Raw genomic sequence first — 12,037 nt, forward strand, 5'->3', positions numbered from 1 at the left:
CTCATTATTTCAACATAGTTTCATGTCACATGTGTTGAGCATATCCCAGTACAATTGTCATTTGTCTCTCATATAACATTGCAAAACTGTATCTGTATCATGCTTATAAGTATGTATTCAATACAGAATCCACCCACATCTGAACCTCTATTCCCTGTCTCTACAGCTGGTGGAGGACTGTTGCCTGCAGATCACGGGGAGCGTTGTCATGGCGGGCAGCAGGCTGAGTGTGTCTCCTCCGGAGCCAGGGAAAGACAACCAGCTGTGGAACATTACCCCAGATGGCCTGGTCCGATGCCACCTCAAACCTGATCTGGTGCTTGAGGTTAAAGGTCAGATCCGCTCTCCTGCTCTTGCTCTCTCAGCTACAGTAGCATCTATACTGAACAAAAATATAAACGCAACATGTAACAATTGAAATAAATGCATTAGGCCCTAATCTATGGATTTCACATGACTGGGCAGGGCGCAGCCATGAGTGGGCCTGGGAGGACATAGGCCCACCCACTTGAGAGCCAGCCAATCTGAATGAGCCCCTTCAAAAGGGATTTATTACAGACAGAAATACTCCTCACATTCATCAGCTGTCTGTGTGGCTGGTCTTTCACGATCCCACAGGTAAAGAAGCCGTATGTGGAGGTCCTGGGCTGGGGGGTTACACGTGGTCTGCGGTTGTGAGGCTGGTTGGATGTACTGCCAAATTCTCCAAAAAGACATTGGAGGTGGATTATGGTAGAGAAATTAACATTCAATTATCTGGCAACAGCTCTGGTGGACTGTAACGATCTGAGTGTAGTGGGTGAGAAGTCAGGCGCAGGAAGCAGAGAGTTCAGGGGAGTGCTATTTTAATGCACAAAGAAACGGCGAACATAAGCCAACCCCATGAAAACACAGGGCGTAATGAACAAACAAACGCCCCAAACAGGGGGTCTTAAACTGTCCAGGAAAAAACACGAAATGGGAAAACACGAAACTCATAGACGTGCACACAAGTACACCAAACAGACGGTCACAATAATTTATCCCGCACAAGGAACCAGGCGGGCCGGCTGACTAATAAAGCCTCTACTATATTACCTAACTCAAAACAGGTGCACTCAATAAACACATAAGGAGGGGGAGGAAATAATCAGTGGCAGTTAGTAGGCCGGCGACAACGACCGCCGAGCGCCACCCGAACGGGAAGGGGAGCGTCCTTCGGTCGGAGTCGTGACATGGACATTCCTGCAGTCAACGTGCCAATTGCATGCTCCCTTAAAACTTGAGACATCTGTGAGAAAACTGCACATTTTAGAGTGGCCATTTATTGTCCCCAGCACAAGGTGCACCTGTGTAATGATCATGCTGTTTAATCAGCTTCTTGATATGCCGTACCTGTCAGGTGGATCAATTATCTTGGCAAAGAAGAAAACTCACTAACAGGGATGTAAACAAATTTGTGCACAACATTTGAGAGAAATAAGCTTTTTCTGCATGTGGAATATTTTATGGGATGTTTTATTTCAGCTCATGAAACATGGTACCAACACTACATGTTGAATTTATATTTTTGTTCAGCAAAGAAAGAGTATAGGAGCTCTGTCCCCAGTTATCTGGCTCTATCTGGTGGTAAGTTTAGGAAGTGTTTAGTTAGTTATTTTCATTACCCATCTGTTGCAATGCCATTGAATATGTAGCCTACACTAAACTGTATAATATCTTCTACTCACAGGTGGACAAAGTTATGACAAAACTCAAGTGATTCTCAACACATTTGATGAGAGAAAACACAACCAAAGATGGTCTTTGGAGATCCTGTAATATAGTGTCAATTGGCCTGGCCCTTCAACAGCAGCTCTGCCGTGGGCTTCAGAGCTCTCTGGTGCAGCTCTGCAGTGGGCCTCAGATCTCTCTGGTGCAGCTAAGCCAAGGGTTTAAGAGCTTTCTTGCATCAGAAGGCCATGGGACTCAAAGCTCTGTGATGCAGTTCCACCGTGGGACCCATACTCTTGTTTCTTTATGCAGTTCCTACAAGGGCCTTAGTGCTCTGTGATTCTAGTCTGCAGTGGGCCTCGAGATATTCTGAAACATGTGTTGAGCTTGTGCAAATCCATAATAGGTTGTCTTTGTAAAACACAACTATAAACTAGTAAACTACACATTTCCATGTCACTGCAACGAGAAAGAAACCAAACAACATGTGGCTACAGAACTATCTATAGAACAAGGGCGGCAGGTAGCCTAGCGGTTAAGAGTATTGGGCCTGTAACTGAAAGGTTGCTGGTTCGAATCCCCAAGCCGACTAGGTGAAAAATGTTGCGGTGCCCTTGAGCAAGGCACTAATTCCTCTGGACAAGAGCATCTGATAAATAACTTAAAAGTACATTTAAGGAGCACTACAATATACGGTCAGGACTTGAATGATGCTTTAAAAATTCCACAATTAATTATTTCATTGACCATACCAAAGAAAAACAGTAGTGGAACATGTGTGTGTCTACTATATTCATAGCATTTACAATGAGTTAAGTGTGCTTCACCAGTCAATCACTGTAATGTGTATGTTTTCACACAAGGGTTAGTCTATGAAGTCACACATTCTTAATGTCATAGATGAACACTCCTTGAATTCTCCAAAGGTACGTTTTGAGTAGATATGTTGGTAACACTTGACACCCAGCGTCTTAACACATTATGACATGGTGTCAACCCCATAAACTTACCATGATAGTTATTTTATGTTTGGTTATGACACCTACATAAGAGTGTCAAAACACATAAAACCTACCATGGTAGTTATTTTATGGAAGATTATGACATGTATATAAGAGTGTCAAATAACCCAAAACCTACCACACAAGGCAAAACATTCCATTACACCATAGCCTACTTGTCATCAGTATGTTTGTTATTCATTTTTAAATTGACCATATACAATTATCATTGTAATTGCACACACATTGAGGTCAGACATGTGCCTTCCCCAATGCTCCGTTTCTGATGACTGGGATAAATGCAGGAGCAGATTTTAGGAGCAGGACAAGACACCCTCTTTGTGACTGATGACTGACATAAGTGCATGATAGGCCTATATGGCTTAGATGATTTTGATGGTAATAATGCTTCTTAACAGTGTCATAAAGTGTATTTTCTTAGTCCAAGTAAAGTGACATAGGATGGTCATAATGCATTTGGACTCTTTCATAAAGTGCATTTTCTTAGTCCAAGTAAAGTGACATAGGATGGTCATAATGCATTTGGACTCTTTCATAAAGTGCATTTTCTTAGTCCAAGTAAAGTGACATAGGATGGTCACAATGCATTTGGACTGTTTCATAAAGTGTATTTTCTTATTTCAAGTAAAGTGACATAGGATGGTCACAATGCATTTGGACTGTTTCATAAAGTGTATTTTCTTATTTCAAGTAAAGTGACATAGGATGATCATAATGCTTTATGAAAAGTTATTTCAAATATTATGAAAAAAAATGTATGTAAAGTATTCATAACAACAAAGGACTTAAGAAACAAACTTTCAAACGAAGGGAAATTTCTTTGCAGGGAAAAAACACATTTGAATACATTTGGGTTTTGACACTAAGTGTCATAACCAGACAAAAAATAATGCAATATGTCAGAATAGGTGTAACTATATGGGCCATGACCGTGTTATGACCATATTTTGACAGGTTATGACAAGTTTTGTCAGTTATGATATGTTATGACATGGTTATGACCGTCCAGTAGTGTTACTGATATGTTTTGTCATGTTTTATAAGCAAATTTCTTGCCTGGAATTATACTTTACTTCACACATTATTCACAGAACATTAGCTGCAACAGGTGCATGTATTTCATATGTCAAATGATTAAAGAGCCGTTTCAACACTGTGCTACAATATCATTCTAACCACTTTGTCTTAAATGTAACGTCATCAAAATGCTGTTACGATCTACAATAAAAGAAATGTTTTTTTCCTTTTCTTGATTTGTGTTATGTTGTTGAGGCATCTCAATAACACTTCCAAAGTCAAGGACTTGAATTATCGTCAACTTCCTTAACACATCCACTACAACAGCTCTACTTAAACAGACACACACTCACAAGCTTAGCACAGACAATCCTAAAGTCAGTCATAAAAATTCTCTGACTGAAACACGCCCAGCATTTCCATATCAGGCCACGCTCTATGCCCACAAGTCCGTTTGTCGCTCAGAAATGCCTCACGGTGTAGGCTTAAGGAAAACCTAGTTTTTAGGAGTGACAGTGGTAGGTGTTGTTCCCCTGCGTTTTTAGGAAACGCTAGGCGGCAGTGGAGTCGTCCAGTGGTTTGTCGGATGAGTACTCTCCGCTGCTGATTTTGACGTCTTTCCCTGAGCGTGATCCTTCTCCACATTCAGCATGGCCTGAGGCACCTGGGAGATGGTAAACTCCTCCTCCGGGAACAGGAAGAAAGGTCACAAGGAGTAAAACATATATTTTTTAAACTGACTTTAGAGCTGTGTGATGGGGCAACGGTCGGGATTCAACAAAAGGCTTGTTCTCAATAAGTGCATTGCACTTGACATTTAAAGATCATTTATGCTTGAGCTGACATCTGCATGGTGAAAATGTCGGGGAAATTGCCTTGTAAATGCAAAATTGTCGGTAGTGCAGTGTGCAGCCCTGCAACACGCCGTTGAATGAATACCGGCCATCTTCCAAATAATAAATGAATAATAGATCATAGAAATAGATCAAATGGAGAGGATGGCTGTGGTGATGATTAGACCAGCACATGGGTATCTAGTTCCTCTTCTACACAGAATGACCTGATGTGTACGCTGGTGTGGATTGAATAAACTGTATTGAACTGGTGAGGATGCTCTGACATCCTTATCAAACAACCTATGATGCACACCAACGCCATACACAACAACACCCTGTTCAGCCTCACCTGACCTGTACAAAGCTGCTCTCATCGTACGTAGAATCGGGTTATGGGTATATGAAAGAGTAGAAAACATGTACAGGAAAGAGATCACTAAAGAGAAAATTACATAATTGATACAGTATACTGCTTAGTCTTTCTCTAACCTAACATTATAATTAAGTAAGGCCTATGTCCTTCCACTCAACATATACATTTGCATCCTGTCGTGTTTGTTATCATGGCAAACTTACAAACAGTATGGTATTGCAACCAACAGAGGTTCTGGTGACCAGGCTAGCTGTTGCTGTTTCATCAGAATAAAACGGAGCCATGATGTCATGGTGGAACGCTTCCATAATGCCCAGGCAGACAGGAATCTGTTCTGCTTCCAAGCTGGGGAGCGGACCCGGGAGCCCCGACAGGGCCACAGACAAAGGGACTGAATAATGGGACTGGATTAGGGGCCTAGCACCAGGATTACACTAGCATTGCAGCCTGGCTGGTCAGCACAGCCCTAGACAGCGGTTCTTCATCTGGTCTGACCGTCACTGGCTGACCATACCAAATCAAACCTAGCCTGCCTCACTGTCTGTCTGACAGAGAGAGCAGAATAGGTGTGTGTGGTGTGTGTGTGTGGCTTAAGACAATTGAAATGGCTGAAGCTCACTGATTAACTTCCTCCACTTGGACAAGAGGGTCATAAAAATCCCACTATTGACCAATATAATGTGCCACTATTGACCAATGTAATTCCATCCTAGCTGCAATATGCCACAATATGACATATTTTGCCAACCATATGAACTGTAATAATATCATGTCTCCAGCTTTACAAATACAGTGGGTGCCCATTGATGGTGTGTCACATCCCTCCTTGGCCAAAAACCCATCCAGATGTGTATGTCTGTGTGTGTGTGTGTGTCTGTGTGTGTCTGTGTGTGTCTGTGTGCGTGTGTCTGTGTGTCTCTGTGCATGTGTCTGTGTGTCTCTGTGCGTGTTTGCACGACTCTATGTGTGTGTGTGCGTGTGCGTGTGCGTGCGTGCGTGTGTCACTGTATGCGCGTGTCATGCCCTGACCATAGAGATCCTTTTTATTCTCTATTTTGGTTAGGTCGCGTGTGACTAGGGTGGGTAATCTAGGTTGTTTATTTCTATGTTGGCCTGATATGGTTCCCAATCAGAGGCAGCTGTTTATCGTTGTCTCTGATTGGGGGATCATATTTTGGCAGACATTTCCCCACTGTGTTTTGTGGGATCTTGTTTATGTGTAGTTGCCTGTGAGCACTTCATTTACTTCACGTTTCACTTGTTCTTTATTGTTTTTGTGCGTTTTTGTGCGTTTCATTCAATAAACATGTGGAACCCATATCAAAACAGGCAAGCCTTTTTTGCAAAATAATTAGGGCTCAAAATTATAAATATGCAGGTGAGCAGCCATATTGTTTTATTGTAAAAACACGGGCAATCATTCAGAACTTTGATAACTGTTTTTGGCAGAAAATCATCTCTACTTTGCATTGCTGTACAGGAGGCCAGTAAATACCTTGATGACATTGGCAAAGAGGGATGTGGATATGAGAAAGTATCTTTATCAATGACCAAAATGATTTTTAGGGGTAGTATTATTGTCACGCCCTGGCCTAGGTATTCTGTGTTTTCTTTATTATGTTGGTTAAGCCAGGGTGTGACATGGGTGGTTTATGTGTCTTGTTTTGTCTAGGGGTTTTGTAGTCTATGGGGTTGTGTTCAGTTGAGTGTTCTAGGTAAGTCTATGGTTGCCTGGAGTGGTTCTCAATCAGAGGCAGGTGTTTATCGTTGTCTCTGATTGGGAACCATATTTAGGCAGCCATATTCTTTAGGTATCTTGTGGGGTGATTGTTCCTGTCTCTGTGTTTTGCACCAGTTAGGACTGTTTCGGTTTTTCCACATTTTCTTATTTTGTATAGTGTTCACGTTTTCATCTTTCATTAAAGATGTTTATAAATAACCACGCTGCATTTTGGTCCTCCAATCCTTCCCCTGAAGAAAACCGTTACAGAATCACCCACCACAACAGGACCAAGCGGCGTGGTGACAGGCAGCGGCAGCAGGAGCAGCACAAGGAGGAATGGACATGGGATGATGTGTTGGACGGCAAGGGTTGCTACACTTGGGAGGAGATCCTGGCGGGAAAGGATCGCCTCCCATGGGAACAGGTGGAGGCAGCTAGGAGAGCAGAGGCAGCCGGAGAGGGGAGCTGTCGACACGACGGAACACGGCTGGCAAGGAAGACCGAGAGTCAGCCCCCCAAAAAAAATATTGGGAGGAGGCACACAGGAAGTGTGGCGAAGCCAGGTAGGACACCTGCGCCAACTTCCTGTGCTTACCGGGGGGCTAGAGAGACCGGGCAGGCACCGTGTTATGCTGTGGAGTGCACTGTGTCCCCAGTGCGGGTGCATAGCCTGGTGCAGTACATACCAGCTCCTCGTATTGGCCAGGCTAGAGTGGGCATCGAGCCAGGTGCCATGAAGCCGGCTCTACGCATCTCTACGCGTCTCCTTGGGCCGGCGTACATGGCACCAGCCTTACGCATGGTGTCTCCGGCTCACCTGCACAGCCCAGTGCGGGCTATTCCACCTCGCCGCACTGGCAGGGCGACCGGGAGCATTCAACCAGGTAAGGTTGGGCAGGCTCGGTGCTCAAGAGCTTCAGTGCGCCTGCACGGTCCGGTCTATCCAGTACCACCTCCACACATCAGCCCTCCGGTGGCAGCTCCCTGCACCAGGCTTCCTGTGCTTGTCCTCGTCCCAGTACCACCAGTGCCAGCACCACACACCAGTCCTACAGTGCGCTTCGCCTGTCCAGCGCTGCCAGAGCCTTCCTCCTTTCCAGCGCTAGTAGAGTCTCCCGTCTGTCATGAGCCGCCGGAGTCTCCCGTCTGTCATGAGCCGCCGGAGTCTCCCGTCTGTCATGAGCCGCCGGAGTCTCCCGTCTGTCATGAGCCGCCGGAGTCTCCCGTCTGTCATGAGCCGCCGGAGTCTCCCGTCTGTCATGAGCCGCCGGAGTCTCCCGTCTGTCATGAGCCGCCAGAGTCTCCCGTCTGTCATGAGCCGCCAGAGTCTCCCGTCTGTCATGAGCCGCCAGAGTCTCCCGTCTGTCATGAGCCGCCGGAGTCTCCCGTCTGTCATGAGCCGCCAGTCAGCCAGGATCTTCCAGTGCCGCCAGTCAGCCAGGATCTTCCAGTGCCGCCAGTCAGCCAGGAGCCGCCAGTCAGCCAGGATCCGCCAGAGCCGCCAGTCTGCCAGGATCCGCCAGAGCCGCCATTCAGCCAGGATCCGCCAGAGCCGTCAACCTGCCTGAGCTATCTCTTAGTCGTGGGCTACCTCTCAGTCTTGAGCTACCCCTCAGTCTTGAGCTACCCCTCAGTCCCGAGCTACCCCTCAGTCCCGAGCTACCCCTCAGTCCCGAGCTACCCCTCAGTCCCGAGCTACCCCTCAGTCCCGAGCTACCCCTCAGTCCCGAGCTACCCCTCAGCCCGGAGCTGCCCCTCAGTCCAGTGGGGCCCTTTGTTAAGGTTAATCGGCCAAGGTTGGCGGCGAGGGTCGCCACTCAAGGGACGCTAAGTAAGCGGACTAAGACTGTGTTGGAGTGGGGTTCACATCCCGCGCCAGAGCCGCCACCATGGACAGACGCCCACCCAGACCCTCCCCTATGGGTTTAGGTGTGCGGCCGGGAGTCCGCACCTTTGGGGGGGGGGGGGTACTGTCACACCCTGGCCTTAGTATTCTGTGTTTTCTTTATTATGTTGGTGAGGTTGGTTGCCTGGAGTGGTTCTCAATCAGAGGCAGGTGTTTATCGTTGTCTCTGATTGGGAACCATATTTAGGCAGCCATATTCTTTAGGTATCTTGTGGGGTGATTGTACCAGTCTCTGTGTTTTGCACCAGTTAGGACTGTTTCAGTTTTTCCACATTTTCTTATTTTGTATAGTGTTCACGTTTTCATCTTTCATTAAAGATGTTTATAAATAACCATGCTGCATTTTGATCCTCCGATCCTTCCCAGGAAGAAAACTGCTACAATTATTCCATGTTAAGTTTTCTATACAGTTATGAATGTTACATATTTGTTCAAATCATATTTATTGGTTTTCTCTTTCAGATGATAGACAACATGGTCTTGATGCTGGTCACTGAGCATCCCATGGTACATTCTCCAAGAGTAGGGATGTTAATCCCTGTGTCTTGGCTAGATTCCTAACTTGGCAATTCATACTATCATGGCCAACTTGTCCACCTCATTTGCTTCTACTATCTCTGTTTGAACCTCTAGTCTTGATGTGTGCTTTCATGTTGCAGGATAAAATGGCAGTGAGAACAGTATTTGTTCAGCTTTAAAGTAAACAGTAAAATTGAAGCCAAAAAGCGAACAAGTTGGGTTTAAGAGATTGTGAAGTAGGATAAGTAGTAAGCAAGCCTTTTCCGAGCCAGAACACCCATAGGGATTGAGAAACGGGTCAAATTTAGTTGATTAATTTACTTCCCTATTTACGTCAAATCCTGAATCATGATTCACCAGTACTAAAACAAGTCTATAAAATACACAAAAAATTAGACAGGAGAGAAACACTAAAAATGTATCTTTGTTCGATTCAGATTAAAAAGTTAGGTTACGAGTCGAACAGAACCTTGAACCGTCACTGTCTGATTATCTTCATGCTTGTGGTTCTGTTAGCCATTGCTATTAAGTATTCATAATTTCTTAGATGGTTGTATAGTTTAATATTGTACCACTAACCATTCAGTCAGGAAGCTTTAAGCTTTTGTTATTCAGCTTGGTTGCTGTTATAAAAGGGATTACAGCTGGTGGTTCAACAGAGATGCATGTTAACCACCATCTCGATGATGTCATCAAGTGTGGGTCCATTGGGTGCAAACTTCCCCCAGCGATAGTGCACAAGGCGAAAAAGACATAGGAACAAGGTTAAACAGGAAACCACATGCAGTATACGTGCCAGACTAGTGTTTTGTTACACTCAAATAAAATAAAGACATTTATGTTGGTGTTGTTGTCCGCCCTTACACAGACTAATGTACAGATGCTTAAGTAAAGATCTGTGTCTAAGATGTACTGTATACCATATCTCATTCAAACTGTCCATAATCAGTTTATTACCAGTTTATAACTCACTCATAACTATGAGTAAGTTATAAACTGAAATAATACATAGAAACATTTGTATGTAGATGGCCATCTCAGTCTGAATATCTGATTACATTTTCCTTCGTTGCATGCGGTATAGATGTTTAATACTTAATCTCATTACAAATGCAATGGTTTTATTTTTGCAGTTGATCACTCACTATGCTATTGTGAGCCAGTGTTGGCATACACAAGTCAAGACCCACACAGACACAATGGCCTCCGTGGCTGTACCTCCTACCTTCTGTTACAGACACAATGGTCTCCGTGGCTGTACCTCCTACCTTCTGTTACAGACACAATGGTCTCCGTGGCTGTACCTCCTACCTTCTGTTACAGACACAATGGTCTCCATGGCTGTACCTCCTACCTTCTGTTACAGACACAATGGCCTCCCTGACTGTACCTCCTACCTTTTGTCACAGACACAATGGTCTCCGTCACAGACACAATGGCCTCCCTGACTGTACCTCCTACCTTTTGTCACAGACACAATGGTCTCCGTGGCTGTACCTCCTACCTTCTGTTACAGACACAATGGTCTCCGTGGCTGTACCTCCTACCTTCTGTTACAGACACAATGGTCTCCGTGGCTGTACCTCCTACCTTCTGTTACAGACACAATGGCCTCCCTGACTGTACCTCCTACCTTCTGTCACAGACACCATACACACAAACAAGTATGCACACACACAGACACACACGTTTTTTTTTTAATGAGGTGACATTCTAACCCAAAGAGGACTTCCTAAGTCTAAGCACCAAAGTGAAGCATCCTTCTTTCAGGAAGCCAATCCCTATTTATTTTGTTTCCCAGCGTCAAGATGGGATTCCCAGCTCCATTCCAAAAGGAAAAAGTAGACGGCTGATTGCTAAGGTTTGTGGATCGTGTCCCTGGAGGGCGTGTTCCAGGGGAACGTTACTCAACATAAAACCTGTACCCCCTGTATATAGCCTCGTTATTATGTCATTTTCTAACTTTCAGACATCTGTGTACACTGTGAACACTAAGAATTTGCGAAGAAACAAAGGTTGGAACTGATAGGATGGGTCATTTCCTGTCTGTACCGACACAATACATCCACCATCCATTCTTTTCCAGTTTGAGCTCCTGCTTTCACTGCTCCTCAATGATACATACATACCTATGACACACATAGTGTGTGAATAGGATTGCCTCTGTTCCTTTGGAACTCATTTGGACACCTGTCACACAAGGTCAACATACCGTAGCTGTATTAGTAATCAGTGGTGTAAAGTACTTAAGTAAAAATACTTTAAAGTACTACATAAGTAGTTTTTCCGGGGAATCTGTACTTTACTTTACTATTTCTATTTTTGACAACTTATACTTTACTACGTTCCTAAAGAAAATAATGTAATAATGTACTTTTTACTCCATACATTTTCCCAAAATAATTGGTTACATTTTGAATTCTTAGCAGTACATGAAAATGGTCCAATTCACACACTTATCAAGAGAACATCCCTGGACATCCTACGACCACTGGTTATCTGTACATTCAAATAACAAGAAAATGGTGCCATCTGGTTTGCTTAATATAAGGAATTTGAAATGGGTATACTTTTACTTTTGATACTTAAGTATATTTTAGCAATTACATTTACTTTTGATACTTAAGTATATTTAAAACCAAATACTTGTAGACTTTTACTCAAGTAGTATTTTACTGGAGGACTTTCAGTATCTTTACTTTTACTCAAGTAGGAAATTGGGTACTTTTTCCACCACTGTTATTAATATTAAAACAAAAGATGCCTCCAAAGTGTCCAATCACCAAACCAAAGGTAAAAATGTAAAGATTAACCACATCTGTAAAGTCTGCCTCTGTCAGTCCTGCCTGAGGGATGTTTCCATGGATATGCTAGGCCAGGGGTTGGGGTTGATAAGTTAACTGTACCGCGTTGTAACATGCTCTCTCTCTCTGGGTACAGAGGCCTTCT

General features: G+C 44.1%; 1 protein-coding gene across 2 annotated transcripts in view; it reads left to right on the forward strand.

Annotated features, from left to right (window-relative positions):
- The window catches only part of LOC135508363 (beta/gamma crystallin domain-containing protein 1-like), a 61,522-nt gene extending 57,560 nt beyond the window's left edge, over positions 1 to 3,962 (forward strand). For both annotated transcript variants that reach the window (XM_064928492.1, XM_064928494.1), the window contains 2 exons: positions 167 to 332; positions 1,712 to 3,962. In XM_064928492.1, the coding sequence (XP_064784564.1) occupies positions 167 to 332; positions 1,712 to 1,800 (255 nt within the window). In that variant the 3' untranslated portion in view covers positions 1,801 to 3,962. The remainder of the gene's footprint in view (positions 1 to 166; positions 333 to 1,711) is intronic.
- The last annotated feature ends 8,075 nt before the right edge of the window (positions 3,963 to 12,037 follow it).

The sequence above is a fragment of the Oncorhynchus masou genome, chromosome 21, assembly GCF_036934945.1.
Source record: "Oncorhynchus masou masou isolate Uvic2021 chromosome 21, UVic_Omas_1.1, whole genome shotgun sequence".
In the NCBI taxonomy this organism is placed as follows: Eukaryota; Metazoa; Chordata; class Actinopteri; order Salmoniformes; family Salmonidae; genus Oncorhynchus; species Oncorhynchus masou.